General features: G+C 37.1%; 2 protein-coding genes across 2 annotated transcripts; one reads left to right on the top strand and one right to left on the bottom strand.

The window, feature by feature from the left end:
* Positions 1–416: 416 nt before the first annotated feature.
* Positions 417–13,000, bottom strand: LOC110683562 (serine/threonine-protein phosphatase BSL3). Its single transcript, XM_021859966.1, has 21 exons — positions 12,183–13,000; positions 11,510–11,570; positions 11,281–11,359; positions 11,113–11,192; positions 10,915–11,009; positions 10,681–10,780; positions 8,354–8,423; positions 7,470–7,571; positions 7,267–7,348; positions 6,700–6,879; positions 6,204–6,477; positions 5,857–6,097; positions 5,234–5,404; positions 3,978–4,216; positions 3,140–3,224; positions 2,876–2,974; positions 2,582–2,781; positions 2,417–2,492; positions 1,417–1,552; positions 1,169–1,308; positions 417–1,080 (listed from the first exon to the last, which is right to left on the bottom strand). Exons 1-21 carry the CDS (start codon positions 12,625–12,627, stop codon positions 997–999), a joined length of 3,039 nt encoding a protein of 1,012 aa, XP_021715658.1. The 5' UTR covers positions 12,628–13,000; the 3' UTR covers positions 417–996.
* A 3,664-nt stretch (positions 13,001–16,664) lies between these two features.
* LOC110683561 (T-complex protein 1 subunit zeta 1) lies at positions 16,665–22,967 on the top strand. Its single transcript, XM_021859965.1, has 15 exons — positions 16,665–16,991; positions 17,081–17,144; positions 18,095–18,230; positions 18,783–18,934; positions 19,015–19,062; positions 19,164–19,256; positions 19,600–19,706; positions 20,584–20,698; positions 20,913–20,999; positions 21,484–21,688; positions 21,846–21,940; positions 22,081–22,149; positions 22,237–22,344; positions 22,430–22,548; positions 22,650–22,967. Exons 1-15 carry the CDS (start codon positions 16,858–16,860, stop codon positions 22,723–22,725), a joined length of 1,608 nt encoding a protein of 535 aa, XP_021715657.1. The 5' UTR covers positions 16,665–16,857; the 3' UTR covers positions 22,726–22,967.
* Positions 22,968–23,297: the final 330 nt, after the last annotated feature.

Here is a 23,297-nt window from a genome sequence, read left to right as displayed (position 1 = left end):
AAAATTCAAACAGAATGATGAGGTCACACGTCTCCGAATAAGAAGTATCTGTCTGTATTTCTTCCCCACTCCGAAGCTCCAAAACTGGCATGTCATACCTGCTTATCCTATCGGGCTATCGGCTACTGCAAGTCTACCGGTATCAAATTCTTGACATCCCTGTTGGCATCAATCCTACAGCTTAAGGCTGAATTGATTGCCTTAACTGATAGTACTATTTTTTTTTTACCCTAATCTGAGCTTCAAAATAAATTACATTGGTCATTCTTAAATTCTTCAACCCTAAAACATGATTGTTATGGACTCAACTCTCGAGGAAGAATTTCTTTTTCTTTTAATAGCTTATAAAAACAATTGGGGCCAACAGGGATGCCTTAAATGTATAAGAGGGCAACATCTGTTTTTGCATGGAGCACTTGCTAGGCAAAAAACTTTCATACCTCTTGATAAAAAAAATTTAAGTTACACAGAAAAATGAACACAAAATTACAAACAATACCTCTATTATACAAGGACATCTCACCATGGATTTGATATAATGTTACCTCACCAATAGCATACACCCAACTTGTGTGACAAATACACCCTAATCGATGACCAAAAAACAAAAAAAAAAAAAAAAATAAAAAAAAATAGAAAACTAATCAGAAGAATACCCAAAACTATCGACCTGACTAAAGAAATAACCCAGACTCTGGACTTTCCACCAGCATATTTTGATCAAAATGTACACGGGCCAACTCCCTAGGATACCCATGCTGGCAATTCTTATAGCACATCCCACTGAGATGAGTGAACTCCCATTCGCACTGAGATCCATACATCCATCATCAATTGAAGACCTCCGAACGTGTGGTTATCCCAAGAGGGTCTTCAAAATTCTCATGGCTTAAATTGAGTTCAGGACATTCTATATACAGCATCCTGCGATACCAAATGCCAAAACCCCCGGGTGGAAGCAAGATCCAATATGAGTGGCAAACCATTACACTCCAATTAGATCCAAGCAAGAGAACCCCGATCATTTGCAACTTGAGGACGGCCTCTAGTTGGTGTCGGCGGTCGGTTAGCATTAAGCTCCTGCAGCCATCAAAAAATGAGAATGAATTCCAAGAGAAGAAACTAACTGTAGATATCTACAACGGGAAATTGAACAAAATCACCAAACCTGCATCCAAGTATCCTCAATATGTCGATCCGGAGATGTCTCCGGTGATGAAATTGCTGGAGGCAGGGGATGAATAAGTTTTGGAACCACTACTAGATCCCTTCCTAATACCAAGATAGCTCCTGCGTTATTTGCAGTACCTAAGAAGAGAAAAAAAAAATGAAGCTTTCAGCAGACTAGTTTAATGTCAGAAAATAAACTTAGCAAGGCTCACAATATGACGCGAAAAAGTGGGGACTTGAACTTACCACAATAGTTGGTAGCTGAAAATAAAGTAATTAAATGCCCTTGAGCAAACCGCTCAAAACCATCCATAACACATTCGTGTGCACGTACAATCAACTGAAGATCATTGTTGTTACAAAATTCCATGACACGATCAGGCTGCAAAATGAGAACACCCACACCTCAAACACTGTACAGATCTAAGGTCACAGACAAGCTATAATCAGGCAAAAAATAGCATGATAAAGCCACAATTTTTAGATCATAGAATTTTATGTCATGATCTGATGCTTTATTCTCACACGAGAAAAAAATAAAAAATAAAAATAAAAATAAAAAACCATTGACAAAGATAAATTACAGGGATTAAATTGGGACAGAGGAAGTAATCATCAAAATTAACAAAACCATTGACAAAAATCTTACATCAAACACAATGCTTCAAATGCACTGGAAACAAATCTAACATACGAGGAAAAAAAAAACAAATGATAAGACTAACATGAGCACTAATCTTGTTCATTTAACCCAATTATTTTGCGATAAATGCTAAATTCACTACAAAACCTGCACATATGTTTCAACATTTACAACTGCTAATGCAGCAAAAACATTTAAACAACCATGAGTGATCCCATATGTTAAGATGAAATGGTGATTATTAATGTTGAGTACCTATCCATGGTGGAAACCAGCAAAAAATTAACAAGATAAAGGCAGATATCTATCAAAGCATTAACAGATAGGAACAAAATTCAATGTGACCATGACTCTGAATGACAGCATCTAAAAATGGAAAGAAAACTGCATGTTTCCGTGCACCTGACCAGCTATGACACATTTAAAATTTTAAATACAAGTAACCACCCTATGCCTTTCCCACCAATATACATGAAATGAGGAGACTAGGACAGAATAAAGTAGAGGGAGTATTGTTTTAAAGTTAAAAGAATTGAACCAAGCAACAAAATTCGCTAACCAACATTGAAGATCTACTCAAACAGATTACACAAAATTACTCACCCCAAATGTGACTAGACCAGGACCTCTGGCATTCGGACGCAAACCCTCCACGCTGTCATTTTCTGTTGGATCCGACCTGCAAAAATTCATTTTATCATAATCATTCCTGGCTAAACATAGACCCAAGAATCAAACTGATCATCTACTTGGATAGGTGCGCCTAACCATAACAAATCCATCAGAACAATTGAACCAGCTTCCATTGTAATAGGGCGTTGAATGTTCTCAATCTGTTCTACATGATTAATTGATCGTCCAATGCCACCATGCATACATATAATTTTCTTCTCAATAAGAGCTGCCAAAGGAAGCCAATTGAATAATCTGTTGAACCGATGCCATGCCCAGATACCATCTCTTTCACCCTATTCAATGCGTACGTATATATTATAAAACCTGAAATTCTAGTAAATAGACATTATACAAAATTTTAATGTTCCATATGCACTAAGGGCTTACCATGCGCTCAATGCACTCAATTCTGAAGCCAAAAAGAGCATTGATATCAGCTGCTTCATGATTACCTCGAATTAAATGTACATTTTGAGGATACTCAACCTAATAAAAATAATGACAAAAGACGGCAAATATTAGATAAATACATTTTGAGGATACTCAACCTAATAAATATAATGACAAAAGACGGCAAATATTAGATAAACACATTTTTCGTCCCCTGTTCCCCACCAAAAGGGGGAAAAGAGAGAGAGAAAGAGGTTGCACCTTCAATGAAAGTAGGAGTGTAATAGTTTCCAAGCTATGCTGTCCCCGGTCTACGTAGTCACCTAAGAAGAGATAATCTATGTATCTGACATTATATAAAGAAGCATAATCAGCACATGAATGATAAATCCCAGTACATGACACAGAAAAATCACATACAAAACCAATAAACTACACCAACGATTCAAAGCAAACCTCTCGTTTATAAACCAAACAAGTTTCTATAAAAACTATGCATCATTTGCATCAGCATTTTTTAAGACCAATTATAAGGCAAAAAAATGCGAACCCTAAAGCTCTACTGAATCTGAAGTCAGTTATTGCATGGCAAGAAATAAAGGAATGTTGTAGACAAGATCTTTAGCAACCACAACCATAGAATTCTGAAGGACCTTCCATCTCCCTCACTCCACATCCCACTTCAATAAAAAAAATATAAAAATAAATAAATAAAAGGATTGGCCTATTAGGAAGTAAACAGAAGTTTTTTTCAGAAACTCAAGACTAAGATATATTGCAAACACATTTTCAAACTCCATCTTTTAGACTGCTAAACAGCCGAACATAGATAAAACTAAGATACAGATTATTCAGCTAAATTGAAAATAAACTACTTCCTCCGTTTTTTTTAGATGCATCATTTGTATAAACACGAACTCCTAGGCAAATTTTGGAGATGAGAGAGAGAGAGAAAGAAAAAAGGGGACTCGTGTGATATGTGAGAGATAGAGATAATTTATTAACTAAAAAGGAAAGTGATGCATCTAATTTGAAACTTCCTTATTTAAAAAGTTATGCATATAAAAAGAAACGGAGGAAGTACAACATTAACACTTACGCTATATCCCCAGCTGTTGATGGAGAACCATATTCATCAAAAAGTCGCATAAGATCCCCAAACTGTCCATGCAAATCACCAAAGATTTTTATAGGAGCTCTAAGTTGAAGGACACTCGGTTCACTAGCAAATATTCGTTCTGCACTGTCACATAGATCCGCTATGTCATTGCAGTCCAAGAAAAACTGTCGGCGGACTGGAGGTTTCCACCCTCGAGGTTTAAGTAGATGTGCTACAACCTGAAAGAAAGAGAGATCAGACAGATGACCATAAAATCAAGAAAAATGAACACAACCAGAAAGCTGAAATTCGGCTAACATAATTAACATCAGACAAAATCAGCACACACCTACATGACAATCAATTCCAAAGAGTACTAATGGCCGTAGGGAGTTAGGTATAGGAGCTAGGGAGTAATAAAATTGGGCTTACTGAAGCATTTAAGCTAAATTCGCATTTTCTATACACATAATCAAAGCCAGACTCACACAAAAAACAATATATACATGCTTATTGTTTATCTTTTGTGTAACAAGACAAACATCACAAACCTTACAACAGAATACAAGGTTCATGGCTTATCCCTTATAGGCTAAACATCATATACATTGTTTTTAAGATAAAAGCAATATATTCTCCTGATGGCCTCGTAATACTACCTTTGAAAGTGGCATGTGCTATGAAAATATATTTGTATCATCTAGGGAAGAATAGTATTGACATATGAAGGCAAACACGAAGCAGTGAAAATTTATTAGTAGAAATATAATGTGTTGCATGTGAGGTCAAATGGGAGTCAAAATATAAAAACCAGGGTTATGATGGAGATTAAAAGGCCAGAATGTGTTAAGGACTCATGTACTAAAAACACATCTTTTCCTTATTTCTAGCAAATGTGTCTTGCACATCTTGCTCTTAATTCTACAAATGTGTCTAGCATTTCATAAAAGCTTACTAAAGAGACTCAGACACAATGAGCACTCCGTTAATCACACTATATAAAAGCAGTTTAAGATGGATCCGGATTTACTAAATGAATGCATGTCATAAGTAAGCAGGGCATGCATGAATTTAAAACTTAAACAAGTTCTGGGATTTAAAAAAAAAAAAAAAAAAAAAGTCTCATGGACTCAATAATTGCTCTGATTTCACTGCTTCTTTATTAAAAAGCTTGCAGGCTCTGTGGGACTTTCAGAAATCAACTCTTTATTTTATATGCATTTTTATGAAATTAGAACAGAGAGTAATTCATATACCTTTTTTGGAACACTGTTGATCGACATTTGCCTATCAAGTAATTTCCTTGCCGCAGTAGCATTCTCTGGCGTCCCATAGCTAACACGCCTGCCTTCATTCTCAAACTGATCAATAGATAGCTGTCTAACCATGCCACCCAAAGCACCGCCAGTCTCTGCAGCTACAACTACCTAAAAACAAAAAGAGGTTATTCAGCACTGATTCGTGCATATTGCAAGCAGAAAGCTCAGGGTCATTAAAGCACCATTTCTCAGTTCAAAACATACTCCTTCTAACCAGAACCAATAGTCGTATATTAATTCAGGATGTCGAGAAAGATGAAAGATTTAACAACATAGCAATGGTTTATGCTTACATTTTCAGAAATGCCACAAATTAAATTAGATGGAGGGAAAAAAACAGAAATGGCCCTACTTATATAAGCTATTATTTGTAAACTCAGGTTCCATAGGGAATGGGAAATTTGACAACTAACAAAGGAAGGTATCTACAGAAAAGCAAAATCAGTATCTTCATAAAGACAGGAGATATTATCAAGTAATTAATTTCTCTTTTAAGCATGAAAAAAGAACCATGAATAACCATTGAAACACTTGAGCAAGATTGGGAATGAAAAACTCACAGCTCTATGATGGAGCCTGACCCCTGGGGGAGGGGTACTAATTGGTACAGAAGAGTCTGGCTTGATCATAGTTGGTATAGGTTTTCCACTAGGTGTCGCCTCAGCACCACGATCACCCCTATCTGGGAGTTCTACTTCACCATTAACCTGACGTGCTTTAGCAGCAGCCAATGTAGCACTGATAGCCTCTGCTTCGGCTGCAGAAGCTTCAACCAAATACTCAACTCCTTTGCTGAGCCTCCTGCAAATACTTAGTGTCAGTAAGTCTCTTAAATTTACAAATATTAAGTGGCCATCTTACAGCTTAAACTCAAGCCAGTCAGTCTATAAATTTGACATTAGCTCACCGGCTTCCCTGCAACATGGCATTTTCATGGTTTATATCTGTATACATGTCACCATTTACTGGGGGGGCAACAGGACTACCCAGCACAACTGCACCATCTGCCACTGATTCAGGATCATTCTCCCGTAATCTGTCATCGGCAAAACCATACCTTCCAGGTAATCTTCCTGGTGGTGAATTGGAAGCAGCAGCTGCAGCTGCAGCATGTGAAGCAGCACTTGTGGTTTCCGCAGCAGCAAGATCTTCAGCAACAAGTAAGTCATCAAGTAGCACACCTAAAACAAAAATAGGACTACGTCATTCAACCTATAAAGATACAAGATTTAAAAGTTGACCAAAGAAAATAACACATCAAACAAGAAAACAGAGAGATGGAAACCAGTAGGAAAACTTCATAATTATAGTAGTCATAACTCATAAGGATACAAATACAATTGATTTGGTGCTAATTTCAGCAGTGTAAAAAAAAAAACATCATAGAAACTAAGCTATCATACCACCACGTAGACCACCATAAATAAAAATTAGGTCACCAACTGCAGCAGCAGCATGCCTGCACCGCCTTGTTAACTCAACAGAAGCATCTCCACCGGCTGCATCAGCACTATACCGACCAGTTCTTGGACTAGTAACTACTGACTTTGTATCACACCAAACGCCTGCTGCTGTATCCAACACTGCAATAGCGGCTAAAAGTTAAGAGAGACAAAGAAGCAACATTTACAAAGAAAAAGAAACGAGACAAATCCAGTACCATGTAGATGGCAGAAAATCTAGAGAGTACTTAAGGAGGAGCAGAACTGTCAAGGATATATATATATATATCAAGATGTATATGTCGATAAATAGATCAATTCACAGTTGTCAACTTAAAAAATTATTACACAATATATTTATTTACTCCTAGGGTAGAAACAGTATTGCAATATTACCCTTTAAATCAGAATATCAACTTGTAGGACCAACTTAAATATATACAATCAGAGTATGGTCTAGAATAATAACGAAGGCCCACACAGCAGTAACAAAGCAATCTCAAGAATAGTAGATAAAATAACATGTACCTGCCACACTGGATGAATCTTCCACCATACGCCCCCCACCAAGTGCACCTCCAGACACATGCAGTCGTGCATTCACAAAAACCTATATGTACAATAAATTTTAGTGGCTGTTTGATTAAAAAAATATACAAAAATAAATAAACGATAAAAAATAAAAATTAAAGATGACAACAAATCTGAAATGAGATGGCAATGAAACACACCGCAGCATGCTGATATCTAGGGGATGGTGAAACACCAGGAGCAATTGCCCATTCCCACCGACCATCTCTATGCTTAGCAAGTCCATATGCACTTGCCAACGGCTTCAAAAAAAAAAAAACAAGCACAACAAAATTATAGCATAAAAATGAAAATGTAGCCATATATATCAAAAGGTTTTGCAAGTTGCCTAACAAGTAAAAGAAGTCACGACACAAAGCATTCCAAAGAACAGAAAGAGTGACAACAGCAGTAGTGGCATTCTAAATTTAACAAGACTGCAGCACTTCTAGTTCTTTCTACCACCAGACAGAACATTCATGCAACTATAAGCAGTTTAGAATGCAGGCTCAAACAATCCCATACTTAACAGCTTCTTGAATGCATCCACGTTGTGAAAGTTTCAAAATTGTTGAAGGTGAGGTCATGGAGAAAGAACAACTTCCCAAAATCCAATTTTGATTTACGTAGGTACAGAGTATACAACAACAACAAATCCTTAGTCCCAAAATGATGTGGGTAGTTTTAAGAGAGAGAGAGAGAGAGAGAGAGAGAGAGAGAGAGAGAGAGAGAAGAAAAATCTGCCATATATACAGCTGAAATTGTTCAAGAGAAACAACAGTAAAGGACATGAAGTAATAAGCAAGAAGTACATTTCCAATATTGCATCATTTGTCAACAAAAAATCCTTTTACTTTTCTTTTTCAGTTTACCCCATTTTATTGTCCTCTTTGGTTAATGAAATATATTTAGCCAACTTAAGAACCATTCTCACTATAATGTTATACCTTATACTAATGGTTGCTTTCTATTCAATATTTAAACTCTTTTCTATTTATGAAAAGTCAAGACGAAAAAAAAGTTAAAACTCAAATTTTAAACTTACCACACTGTTCGCATCCCTCCCTCCACAGAGTAGAAGAAGACCATCAGAACGTGCACTGGCAGTAGCATACCTAAGCAATAGCACAGAGGAAGTAAGTCAAGCAAGTAAACCCGGAAACACAGACAAAGACGTGATGGAAAGTTGGCAAGACTTAATAGATAAATCACGCAATGGCAAGACAGTACATATTAAGTCTAACATCATTCAAAAACTCTGTATAAAATTCAAAAGGTGGTGATTTCAAATAAATGATGAAGTGAAGACATTGCTTGCTTCAGCTATGCATTGTACACCGCATCTGTAGCACGCCCAAGTTTAAAATAGCCGACTCAATTTGTTAAAAACACAATGCATGTGGACTCAGGATGCACATTCTTTCAATTTTCTAAGTGTGACACCTAACCCAAAAATGACAAAATGGAAGGCACGGTCCTAACTGCTAGACAACAATAGATTAGTACAACTTGATATCATATTAAAAAGCAAGACATCAAATCGGAACCGTAAGAGAAAAGAAAATTGTTTCACATATTCTTTATCAAAGTATCCACCAAGGGCTGGTCATTGTCAACAGGTTGTGAAATTGCACCTCAGGTTATCTAAAGAGCTCAACCAATGCACCTTAAAGTAAGTATTTTCAGCTAGTTGCATCTTCATATAAGATTTGCCAGTAAACTCACTACCCCCCCCCATCTCTCTCTCTCTCTCTCTCTCTTGAAGCCGAATCTAAAATGCATTTGACTTGTACGGCTCTCGTCTTTTGCCTCAAGAACATACCCTTGTGTACCTTCTCAAACAAATTCAATGCGAGCCATACAAATGATACAGGCTCACTATGTGCATCTAAAGATACTAATTCATTCCCAATAAATTTTACTACTAATGATTGTTACGCAAAAAGACTAACTTTTTTTGGGCAAAATAGTCTGTTAATAGATAGGTCGTAACCTGTGCTCTGGCATCAACCTTTTTAAAATCAGCCCTAAAAAATTCACTTTGCCTGAACAATTCAACCCATAAATACAGCACGGTATAGATAGCATCTTTCTTCTTACCCTCACAATGCAAGATTTCCTAGAAAATCCACCCATAACCCTTATGGAGATCAATTCACACAATTGCAAGTATTCTAACTCCAACACAACTGCAAATTACTCTACATTCCGGTTTTGCTAAGATAAGGACAAACTTAAATGGTCTTTGACACAGTGATAGGAAGGTTACTAGCGGGAGACTGATGCACCAACCATACACATACAGGACTCCAGTTTGAACATCCCAGTTCCCAAACCATCTCATTTGCTAACTTCCGGGAAACTGTGAGTATTAAGGGCTAAGTGGCTAACTACCCCCATTTCTCCATATAATTAAATTAAGGGTTAGGGATAAGCATATAAATACCATCATACCCCCTCATCAGAATTGTTAGTACCATCATACCCCCTCATCAAGTTACCAAAAGAAAGAAGAGAATCATCTTCAAAGCACCATTATCCATATCAATAACAGAGCCCATTTGTCAGGAATCAACAACTGCCGCAACGGAGGCCAGTTCTTGTTGACAGTCAGTCATCAAGCGGATCTTGCCATCCTTCATTATTGAACCACTGTATCTTTCTTAAACATTTCAGAAAAATCAGGCCCAAAGCATTATCTTTGGCTTAAGCAGTCAAGGCCTTAATTACAGGACAATGTGGATAGTATTTTCTTTTCTAGGCAATAGCATACCCCTCACTGCCCACATACCATAACTTTTCTAAAAATCAAATTGCGAAAATGTAAGTGTTTTGGCTTCAGCACAACAGCTGTAGGCAACTTTTGCCATCCCAAAAGCAGCACCTGGTGTCAGATTCATTATAGAATGGGTGTTAAATGTTAATAATCTCTACTATCATGAATGAAAGGTTACACTTCCAGGAGGATTAAGAAGGTTATATTACTTTAACAGTGGCATAGAGGATTCTAGTTTGAGCTTCCCAAACTATCTTATTCACTCTAACGAAGATTGCCAGTTTACGCTGACTTCTGTAAACCAAAACTCATCCCAAACTCATCCTCTTACCCCCAAATAAAAAGGAAATGAATAGGTGATAAACATATTGCCTTCCAGCCCACCCCCTCAAGTACCCAAACGAGAAGGGAAAAAAGTCAACTTGCAAGCAAAACTATGTATAAATATAACAGAGTACAATTACAAAGAATCAAACCATGCTAATTAGTTCCTGTTGATAGTTATCAAGGGGGTCACACCCTCGTAAAAGAAGCTAAGTAGCTTTGACATAAAAAAAGGGGGGGGGGGGGGGGGGTAGGTAGAAGATTGATCTTACATGCATGGAGGTGGACCTTCACCTTCAGGTTCCAATTTCCTCCACTCGTATGGTTTTGCTGCAGTATCTAATGCCCACACATCAGCCAATGGTCGCTTCCCTACACCAAGTCAATATTTTGTGTTGCATGAGTGGCAGGTAAGAGCACAAAAAACACTATAAAAGTGTCATATTGAGAAAAAGGATCGTGGGAGGGGAAAGGGGGGAAATAAAAATTAAAAAAAAAACACTCACCATCATTCCCGCCAATGCACATAAGATATCTTTGTCCCACAAGGGCCATGACATGTCCGTAACGTGGCCCAGGTCCAGGACCTTGAACCACCACCCTAGTCAAAACTTCTAAGTTAGTCACAGTCTCACAGATATACCTTAGCTAAACAATCTACAGAAACTAAATAATAAATGAAGTCGTCATTTTAGACACCAAACCTATGCCAACGTGGCCTTTGTTGGGTAAGATCAAGAACATGTAGGTCCTCAGCAGATAAACCAGCAGGACCAATACCACCCTACACAAAATTATAGGTGGCAGCAGTCAATAATGAGAAGGACAAAGTATGTCATGGCCACAGGTACAAGGTGTAAATAATCACCTACCTGTATAACCACCATTGTGCCAACAGCTGTAGCAACATGAGCTGCCCTAGGTGTAGGAGGCTCTCCAATGGGAGTAATCCTGGACGTTAAAACACACAAATACGTGAGATTTTGCTCAGGTATGAGCTCTTTCATCACTTCATAATATCCCATAATTTGGTCACAATTAACCCAAACATTAATATAAGACTGCATTCTTGATTAAAAATCCAAGAAAAACTCCTATTACCTAGACCATTTATTGGTTAACACGTCGTAACAATGAATATCCGCTGTAGCTCCCGCCAGCCCTGCAACGCAAAGAGGCATAGTTTCAATCACAATAGACTCACAAGAACACGACTTTTGAAAGTAAAACAACAAATGACACAAAAAAATGATGATGTCCTATTTTCCAATTGAACCTCTTAATCTTTCTATTCCAAGATCAAAAACAGTATGTGCTGGAAAATGACTTTAACTAGTACCCATTCCTGAAAAAAAAAAACAACAATGGTCTAGAAATCCTATCTACTTTAAACACCATCATTGTTCTATTATTAGGAAAAACAGTGTAATGGTTGTTACAGGCTCCTCGGCTTCAGAAATTGATAGAAATGATGATCTACAATAAATTCTAAATCATCAACATCCAAATCAACTTCTTTAAACCAGAATAACCCGAGAATCAACCCCTAACCACTACTTAATCTTTTAATTTTTTCTATATCCGGAAAGGCGTAAAGTCGAAATGTTGAATAACTAACAACTCAACAAGTTCACATCTGCTAGCTTGCAGCAACCCTAACTTTAATCTAACAGTATAACCCAAGCAAACCATATACTACAATTATAATACATTAAAAAAGAAAGGAAAAATAAAAATAAATTTTGCAAAAATAGAAAGAAAGAAAGAAGCATACTGATGCCAGCACTTCCAGCAGAAGAAGGAGTTCCAGCAGCAGCAGAATTTCCTTCAAGAGCAGTAGCACCACCAAAAAGGATCAACCTCGGCCCAATATAACCTGGACTACCTTCTTCCCCAACCGCCGGAACCGCCGTCAAAGTATGTCCGCACCGTGGACCAGCCCCATCCTCTTTCTTTTCAATTATCGCATTCACCACCGTGTAACTCGGCGCACACCGAGGCCCAACTATCTGCCCTTGTCCCTGTACTTGCTGTTGTTGTTGCTGTTGCTGTTGTCCATCTTTCTCCATTGGAGAAGACGAAGACGGCGTCGTTTGAGAAACCGAAGCAGAAGCCGAAGAAGAAGACGAAGGTGGCGGAGATGGAGAGTTACTGTTATTGGTTTGAGTTGAAGAAGGATCTTGATCGTTCTCCATTGATGAAGACGAATCTACCTCCATCTTCTCCCCGATTTCAAACCCAAAAAAATTAAACACAAATTATTAAAATTCAAAAAATGAAAACCTAATTGTTGAGATCGCTGAGATAATTAAACATGACTAAAATCCCTAATTTGAAACCTGAATTTAAAATTAAGAAAAGGAAATGAAACCCTAGATCGTTCCCTCTTTCGATTCAAAATTAAGAAGTTCCTAAATTGAGGAGAGAGAAAATTGGTAATATTATCACACTCTCTTCTCTCTCTCTCTAATCTCTAACAAAGCCACGAAAGTCGAAAGTGAATACAAATCTTTTCTCTCTCTTCTTCGCTGGATTTTTTCTTTTTTTTACCGGTGTTTCTGTGTTTTTCTCTCTCTGTAAATACAAAGTTTATTAGATTTTTAAAAAATGAAAAAGAATTTTTGTCCAATCACAAGAAGAGAGAGAGAGAGGCTAATTTGACGGCCGACGAGAGAGACGGCGTCAGGTGAGTGGAGCGTGAGAGAGTGAATGTCACCGCCTTGTCAAATGAGCGTGGGAGTTTGGATATTGAACAACGTGAGTTGTTTTGTTTAGCTATTCTTCCTTCTTATACGGGTTATTTTTTGGAAGTTTCACCACTCGCGTTTTTATACACGCGCTCATTTCTACTTTGGGTTGGTTGTGGCATACTGTCATGTGTGATTATGCTTAGTGACTTCATTACTATATTTTTTAAATTTAAGTGGTCTTCTGTGTTTAATCATGTGGGTATCATCAATGTTAGGGTGTGTAATGCAACTCAAAAGTGTCTTCACTCTTCAGGTAACATTATCTATTTCACAATTAATTTTGATCTTGATGCCTCTAACAGATGTATGATTGTGATCTCTAAAAATCTATATATATTTGGTAAATTATTAAGTATATAATATTTTAAATATTCCTAATTAACATTACCATTAACAAAACTGATTAACAAATCATCAAGAGGTTCCAACTTATGTTATGCTATGAACTAACTCTGTCATTCACTTGATAGTTCGTACCAAGAGTAATGCATAGATATTGTACATCACTTTGACACCCAACATTTTGCAATAACAAAATCCTATAAATAGCCAGTTTTAGCCATAATATGACATGATTGGTGTATGCAAATCCAACGATTATCCTAAAAAAAAAAAAAACAAAACAAAATTGCACATCCAATAACTCACGCAATCCAACATCCTCATCGTCATATTTATAATACATTATGATAAACATCATCAAATGCACTCAATCAAGTTCAACACTCTCAGCATTTCAAACATTACATATATGCATTAGGTCTAATCTCTCGTGATATCTAAATGGGTGAACATAAACATTTACCTGTTCAAATTCTTGAAACCGGAACCTGTTCACTCGGAACCTGTTGAACAGGTTCCTGAATAATGAGAACCAGAACCGAAACTAATCCGGCTTTTTATATACTTTGTACTTTTTGCAAATTTATTATTATTATTATTATTATTATTATTATTATTATACTTTTTAAAGTTGAATGGTCTTATAACTCGAAATTACTACAAATCAAAAATAGTTGTTTAGCAAATTTGATACATAAATTTATAACTATTATTTTTATTTTATTTTAGTAAAAATTAGCCTTGAATTGATATATGATAAAGTGGTACTTATATTAGGTTACATGGTATCCTACAGGATTCAGTTCCAAAAATTTGAAATCCTTAAATGTAACCTATTGCAACGGGTTCTCCATTTCATTACCAGGAACCGAAACCTCTAGTATAACTTTTGATTCCAAAACCAACAATTCCGAATGTGTTTCTGTTCCTAATCAGGGTACCCTGATTTTTTGCTCACCCCTAATATCAAAGATGTTTGCCATCATGTTTTTTTATTTTTTTAACATGGCCATCATATGTCCTTAAATTAAACTCAAACATAACTATAACTACCCAACATTATAAACATTGTTAAGCATACTAATATATATAGAATATCCAAGGAGAGGAAGGGGTTTTTAGGGGTTTTCGTAGCGGGGTGAATGTTTTTAGGGGAGGGGGGAGCGCATTATGGGGAAAGAGGATGGGCAGCGAAGGGTGGGGGATGTGTAGCGAGGGTCGGCGAGTGAGGCCTGGTGGTGGTTGGGTTGAAAAGGTTTCAAAGTGAAGAAAATAGGTGGTTCTATGGTGGTGGTGTGGTGGTTTGACTGTGGGTCGTTTCCTTATGTTTTTTGTAAAACAAACAACGTTGTACTTGGAATGGTTTTTCATTTCATTCTCTTTGTTCATTCCATTCCGTTTAGTTTACATGTGCAAACCAAACAATCCATTTGAGAAAAGGGTTGCGTCCTCTTGCCCAACTCGTGACTGCCCACTTTCAACGGAGTCCGAGTGCTCTGATTTAGGAGATAATATATAAGAAGGAGAGAGAAAATGTTGAGAATTATAGGAACAGAGAGCAAATGTTCTGTTTATGCCTTAACATCGTCAAATTTGTTGTCTATGCAAAATGTTAGTATTGCCCTTAACTTTTCAGATGAAAGTACATCCAAATCCCTTGATAAACATCACATGTCTTCATTATTTATTTATTTTTTGAATGGACACATGTTTCTCATATTGATAAACTTGAATTTGCTCTTGTTATATAGTGTAAGAAGGGGCCAAATTTTTACAATTTGTTATTTTCTTTCCCCTCGCTCGCAAAATAAAAAGGGGTGTACAATGATAGAAGAATAGAGGATTTCCCATACGATGTTATAAGTTACGCTACGTGATTATACAACCTTTATACGTAGTAGAAAAATCGCAACTCTTAAAAAAAAAACGGAAATTTCACCAAATGCCCCTGACTTATTTTTTTTCACCAAATACCCATCAAAACTTTCAAATTCACTATATACCCTTGAGTTTGATAAAAATGTCACTAAATGTCAAATGACTAACGGACGTTAACTCCGTTAGTCATTAGGGCTAATATTTAACACGTGGTTGCGTCTTATTGGTTTTTTATTTTAAAATTATTTGATTAATTATTAAAAAAAAACTTGATTTTTTTTTTAAAAAAAAAACCACCAGCCACTCAACTCCCCACAACCGCCACCCACTTTTCGCCTTTCCACCATCGCCGAAACCCAGGCCACCACCTTGTAACCACTTCGCCGGCAGCCCAGACCACCTACCCCACTACGCCGCGTCCTTCCTTAGCAGAAACCACCGCATCGTAACCCTAAAAACCCAAAATTCGAAACCCAGCCACTAATGTCACCTACGCCTCTACCGCCACCTCCCTTGAACCCCGTACCGGCACCGACGCCAGCGCAAATCCCACCTGAATCCCTATGCCGACGCCGGCTTGATTCCGACCTTCTGAAACCAGCCTAAACCCCTTAATCGAAAAAACCCCAAATCGAAATCTAGGGTTTCAATTTGGGGGTTTTTCAGTTTTTTAGGGTGGTGGTTTAGGGGTGGGGATGGCGGGGGGTGAAGCGAAAGAGGTTTGCCGACGCCGGAGAGGGGGTTTGGACGCCGACCGCGAAGGAGGGGGGTTTCGAGGTTGGGCAGGGGTTTAAGGGGAGGGGAAACGGAGGGAGAAGGGGCTGGGGCTGGGGGTAGGGGAGGGATGTCGGAGGGTGGATGGGCTGGCCTTGCCGGCGAAAAGGGACCACCGGCGCAGGGGGAGGGGTGGGATCTGGTGGTGGTGGCTGGTGGTGGGTGGGTCTTAGGTGGTTGGGTTTTTTATTTATTTATTTTTTAATTTTTAAAAGTTTTTTTTAATAATTAATTAACTAATATTACAACAATCAATTAGAGGCTTCCACGTGGCATATTAGTCATTACTGAGTAACGGTGTTAGCCGTTAGTCACTAAGGGTATTTGGTGACATTTTTATTAAACTTAAGAGTATTTGGTGAATTTGAAAGTTTTGATAGGTATTAAGTGAATAAAAAAAATAACTATGGGTTATTTGGTGAAATTTCCGAAAAGAAAATCCGGTTGGACAAAGAAGGCCCGTATGTTAAACCGACTTAAGAAAAGCCCTAAAACAGCCTAAGTCCAAAAAACCCAACTCTGAACCTCCATCTTCCCCCCCCCCCCCCTCCCATTTCAGTGAAATCAAGAGTGTTCTACAAAACTCAAACTCACTCTTTCTCTCTCTTCTTCGTCTTCTTCACTGAATCTCCATTTTCCTGCTCCTGCAACTTTCTCTCTCCTCCTCGTTGAATTAGGGTTTTGTAAGGAAACAAACAATCGAAGATGTCGTTGAGAGTGCTAAACCCTAATGCAGAAGTGCTCAACAAATCAGAAGCACTTCGTATGAATATCAATGCTTCCAAGGGTTTACAGGATGTTCTCAAGAGTAATCTTGGCCCTAAAGGCACCATCAAAATGTATTCACATCTTCCTATTTCTTTCTTTCTTCATTTGATTTCGATTTTTTGTTTGTTCTGATGAATTTTTTATGGTGTTTCGTTTTCAGGCTTGTTGGTGGTTCTGGTGATATTAAGCTCACTAAAGATGGCAACACTCTATTGAGAGAAATGGTACTTTTATTTCTGTGATTTATGGATCAATATGAATTTGATTTTTTAATGTTATGGGGTTTTCTGGGTTTTAGATTTAATATAGCGTTATGTAATTGGATTTGAAAGTTACTTGGGATTCATATTTTGTGGGTACGACCGTGTGAGTTTATGATGCAATTATATTGTAGCCATTGCAATGCGATTAGTCTATTGGGATTAGGGATTTAGATCCAAAGCTTCAGTCTTTGTAAATTCTTCCTTGGTAGGAGTGTTCATTGGCGTTGTCTATGGTACGAGTATAACACATTGATAATTCAATGCGAAAATTGCGGGGAAGGTATTGGTTGCTTGATGTGAGCTCTTATGGTGCTTCTACATGGGTAATTTTGAGCTCATTGAGTGGTTGTGTGATAATTGTTAGTGATTTTATGAGCTTAATGGCGAAGATTCAGGCAATTAGAGATTGACAGTAGTATAGGAGCTTGTAGAAAGCGCGTTGTTATATCAGAATTCGCTGTTGACTCTTTATGTCAATCTTCTTGTCGCCTATGTTCTTATCAAGGAATATTGCTAGAGCATTGTCACTCCCCGCAACTTGTGTTAATATTACTCAGTATTCTTAGATTTATAATAGTTAATCCAATGAGTAATAATTGTTAATAGTGACATATTAATTACGATTCTAATCTACTCTACCAGTCTACCTTCAACTTTTTATTTGTTACTGTTCTAAACCTTTCTCTTGTTATTTCTTATCAACTCTCTGTTACTCATATCTTTTAAACTGCCTTATAGCCTATAAGAGTTGGAGCTTGTAGTATTTGCCTCTGTATTTGATATTATTCATGTTAAGAGTATTAGGTTTGGTTTTAAATTTTTTCTTCCATTGTGTGTCTACTTGGAGAGTTACGTCTCTGAAGTTGTGAATTCTTATAGTTTTATGCTGACTAACATGCTTTCAAATGCAGCAAATCCAAAACCCAACAGCTATTATGATTGCAAGGACAGCTGTTGCGCAGGATGATATCAGTGGAGATGGGACAACTTCCACAGTGATCTTTATTGGAGAGCTCATGAAGCAAGCTGATCGCTACATTGACGAAGGTTGTCTAATGTCTAATTGTCTATAATACGAAGTATAGTTTTGTGTGTGACATATGAATACTGAATTTGAAGTACCTATTTGTATTTTTATTCCAGTTTTTTGTTTGTTCCTACATATATTGTAGAACACAATGCTCTAAAGTCTATTATAAAGCTTTGTGTGTGACGTATGCATATTGAATTTGAAGTACATATTTGTGTTTTTGTTCCAGTTTTTTTGTTCTTACATAGAAATAGAACACAATGGTCTAAATCAATGATAAGATTTGATTGTGTACTACCACTTGAGTGTGTGTATGTGTTTTTTTTTTTTGTTGCTATGTGGTTTCCAATGCCTTTCTGCCTTCATTTCCTCTCTTATCTTCTCCATTACCTTTTACTACTTTTCCTGTATTTAAACTACTAATACTTCTTGAAATTGTTGTGGTGTAAAGACTTGCCCTTTTTTTTTTTCTACGTCCTACATTTTTATTGGTGGTTTTTATTCTGCTTACTTTTCAATTTGGACTACCAATGACTACACGCTAAATAATTTGCTTCTTGTTTCCTTAGGAATGCATCCACGTGTCATGGTTGATGGCTTTGAGATTGCAAAACGAGCTACTCTCCAATTTCTCGAGAAGTTTAAAACTCCTGTTGTAATGGGAGATGAACCTGACAAAGAAATTCTTAAAATGGTTGCAAGAACAACACTTAGAACCAAGGTTCTTTTCATGGCTTTTTATCTATATGTTTATGATTGGATATTTTAATCTATTGGTAATTAACATATCTAGCTTAACAGCTATATGAAGCCCTAGCAGATCAGTTGACAGAAATCGTTGTAAATGCGGTTAGTCTCTATGGCATGCATTCTTTAAATAGATTGAATTCTCTTGAGTTATGTGACTGGAAAACTAGTATTTGGGTTTCTAAATGCATGGATTCTTGTAGGTGCTTTGCATTCGCAAGCCAGAGGAACCAATTGACCTCTTCATGGTTGAGATAATGCACATGCGCCATAAATTTGATGTTGACACTAGATTGGTATGCTTTTTGTACTCTCTCTCTCTTTCTCTTCTATTCAACTTGCCATATCTATTTGAATCTATAGAATGCCTTCCAAATTTCAATGTGCTACTGTTTCTTTGTAGCTGATTAAATTTCAGCAAGCTATTCTTCTACTGACATAATTAGTTGCTAGGGACTACCTTTGGGTGTTTTCAATTTGGGGTGGTAGCCTGGTAGGTGTTTGCTATATATTTACTGGAATAGATAGCTTTTTTTCTTTTTGAGTTGAACATGTGGTGTAATCCATTTGATTGTGTAAATATTTTTGTTTGGCACATGTTTTATTGGAATATTATGAGGCTTATGTTCATCCTTTTAGGTTGAGGGCCTTGTCCTTGATCATGGTTCGAGGCATCCTGATATGAAGCGAAGAGCAGAGAATTGTTTCATATTGACCTGTAATGTATCACTGGAGTATGAGAAAAGGTATACCTCCATTCTAAGAGAGCATAGTAATAGTGTTTTGTCTTAATTTCTATAGCACCTATGGTGTGGCAGTGGAGCACATTTCATACTTGAAGCTGGAAGGATTTCTGATTATGAGTTGTAGTTGTACTATTTTTTTTTTTAAATGTAAGCTATGTACTTTTGCATTTTTGACATCCGTTTTTTGGCAATTTTTTTTTTTGTTCTAGTTGATATAGATGAAACCTATAGGCTGGTTTTATCTTAAAGGTTGAAGATCTATGTTTTCTTAGGGGTATATCTACCTGAAGTTATTATTTATTGTTAGAAAGCCAATATAATTTGACTCTAAAACTGTCACTTGGGAACAGTGTGCCTTGCTCATTGCTGCTCTGAAATTTGGCTATATCAGAGGATTTTGATTACTTAATTGATGCCTACCCAACCCTTTTTCCTGTAAATTGTGTGTGAGAGAAAAGAAGGGCCTGGGGGACTGCTAGGTTCAAGTAGTCTTATTCCAAAAGCAAGGAGCAAATGGTGGGCAATCTTGCTCGACATTGTGTTCTAATTATTATAATCCAAATACCAAAAGTTGCCACCAGCATTCTGCACAGTGCATTTAAAAGTACTACCGTCTAAAAGTCTTTTTTTTGGTCGTTTTCTTAAGGCTCTAAGGTGATTAATACTGTACTAAGCATTTTTTTGGTTGTTTTCTTAAGGCTCTAGGTTGAATGGTTGACTAATACTACGTATTGTACTACGAATTAACGTGATTGCAATAGTTGCCTTTATCTATGTATTCAAGCAGAAGATGTTATAAATTTTTGTTTTTGTTTATGTTGAAAAGGCAATTTATTGTATGTTTTAGATTGTAACATGAATATTGTGTTGTATGCAGTGAAGTAAATGCAGGCTTCTTCTACTCAAATGCAGAGCAGAGGGAGGCTATGGTTGCTGCTGAAAGGCGCTCTGTCGATGAAAGAGTGAGGAAAATCATTGAACTGAAGAATAAGGTAATACTCTTGATGTCTAATCTGCTTTTCTTTCTTTCTTTCTTTTTTTTTTTCTTTTTTTTTTTTGAATTACACTTGTTAATGGCAAGTTGCCTTTGGTGGCACACTGGCATCCTTTTTAGCAGAAAAGAAGTATCCTGGCTCCTGGATGCTTTTTCTTGCTGTCATTTATGAAGGATTTGGTTATGTAATTTACATTTATTGTTGATTGTAGGTTTGTGCAGGAACTGAGAATAACTTCGTAGTCATTAATCAAAAAGGAATTGACCCCCCTTCTCTGGATATGCTGGCAAGGGAAGGAGTAAGTTTCCTCACCATTTGAATTTGCTTATTTGTTTCTTTTCTTGTAATCTAAACTTGCTGTAGCTGTAAAATCAGATAGAATCTTGTGAGGATTGTGGCTAATGTTCTAACTCAAGGTTTTCTCTCTACACGGATCAGATTCATTATAAAATGCTGCCTTTATTCAAGTTGTTCCCTGGCAATTAAACTGTTTATTGGTGATGAAGAAGACAAATCTATGCATAGACTTCTCTTTTGTAGGATTATGCATGTCATAGGACCTCTACTGGCCACTTTCACTGATTAGGATTCGTGTTTAAGAACTTATTACCTTCGTTAGGCAGAATATTATGATCCCCCCCTCCCCCCCTTGGGGTTTCTTTTCATTCCTGGTTTTCTTTCATTGCTGGCTTTCAAGGCCAGTGTTCAGTTCTTTTCCACCGCACTGTTTTCTAGGTGGCCTGGTTGTGTAGAATGTTTCTTACATACTTTTATTTTGGTAGATAATCGCCCTTCGTAGAGCAAAGAGGAGAAACATGGAAAGGCTGATCTTGGCTTGTGGAGGGGATGCTGTTAATTCAGTTGATGATATGACACCAGATGTCCTTGGATGGGCTGGATTGGTGTATGAACATGTGCTAGGAGAAGAGAAGTACACATTTGTTGAAAATGTCAGGAACCCTCATTCTTGTACAATTCTTATCAAAGGTTTGTGATATCCCTTCATTTCATCCATCCAATTGATTTTGTTCTATCCTATGGACAAACTACTGCTTTTATGTTGTTGGTTTTTGCATGATTCTTGAACTAGTTATTAAGTTGTTTTAACTTTCAACTTTTTCTTCCTGTTGTTTCACACCAACAGGTCCCAATGACCATACCATTGCCCAGATAAAGGATGCTGTTCGTGATGGTCTCAGGGGGGTTAAAAACACCATTGAAGATGAGTCTGTCATATTGGTATGTTTTTAGTAGCAATGCCCATTTTACCTGGAAACTTTGTATTGAGCATTGGTGATATGATTCTGTGCAGTCATGGTTCTTATCCTCGTTACACCCCACACTTCTTACTTGGAATAATATGGTTCCTTGTCTTTCAGGGAGCTGGAGCTTTTGAGGTTGCAGCAAGGCAACATCTTGTTAATGAAGTTATGAAAACTGTACAAGGGGTAATATAATTAGGCTGACAATATCTTGAGTAGATTAAATTTCCCTAAGTCTTCCAAATCTGATCTTATTATTTTTATTGTGTACAGCGTGCCCAACTCGGAGTGGAAGCATTTGCTGATGCTCTTCTGGTGATCCCCAAGACCCTCGCTGAAAATGCTGGTCTTGATACGCAAGATGTGATTATTTCCCTTAAGGTATCATAGCCTCATGTTTGTTTGCTTGCAGCTATTTTAGTCAGTTTATGACAAGTTGATGACTCAAAAATCCCATTCATTACAGGGAGAGCATGATCGAGGAAATGTCGTGGGACTGAATCAGCATACTGGGGAGCCCATTGACCCACAGATGGAGGGTATATTTGATAACTATTCTGTGAAGCGCCAAATTTTAAACTCAGGGTATATCCATCTCTCTTTCCTTTTTTTCTTTTTTGTTAATCGAAAAGCATGTCTTTGTTTGCTTTTATTTTTTTAGCTGATAGCTTATCTGGTTATTGCAGGCCTGTAATTGCATCTCAGTTGCTGCTTGTTGATGAAGTAATTCGTGCTGGGCGTAACATGAGGAAACCTACCTAGTTTCACCTAAGCCATAGGATTTTGTACTGAATTTGTTTTTTTTTTTTTTGAATTAGATTACCTTGTGGGCTTGGTTTATTCTTGGCATTTGTATGATGGCAAGAGGAATTTTGTGTGAAGTTTTTGTATTTAGTCAGACACTTAAGTAGGGAATGTTAATGTAAGATTGATCTTGGGAAATGAACTAAACGAACAGGAATTACCTGGTTTCACAATCATTCCACTCTTATCAAATTGTGAAAGACGAGCTACTTAATTGAGCAGAAGATTAAAGAAAACTTTGAAGAAAAGAACTTTGAAAGAGATCAAGATAATGAAACTGAACTAACATTTTGCCTATTCTGTTTAGCTGCATTTATCTACAGAAACATTATGTTAACTAAGTTGATTCAGTCTTTCCTTAACTTAAATCAAGGGTGTCTTTGTATTTAAGTAGTGTTAGATACCTAACATTTACTTCAACTACGAACTTACAAAGTATATTACCAGCTAAACTTGGAAGTATGTTTGCAAAGTGGAGTTATGCATTGCTGCTTCCCCACATGGAAGTTTCACATGAAATGCCCACATTT

This window comes from Chenopodium quinoa, unplaced genomic scaffold (assembly GCF_001683475.1).
Source record: "Chenopodium quinoa cultivar QQ74 unplaced genomic scaffold, ASM168347v1, whole genome shotgun sequence".
Classification (NCBI taxonomy): Eukaryota; Viridiplantae; Streptophyta; class Magnoliopsida; order Caryophyllales; family Amaranthaceae; genus Chenopodium; species Chenopodium quinoa.
This window is presented reverse-complemented; position numbering and strand designations above follow the sequence as displayed.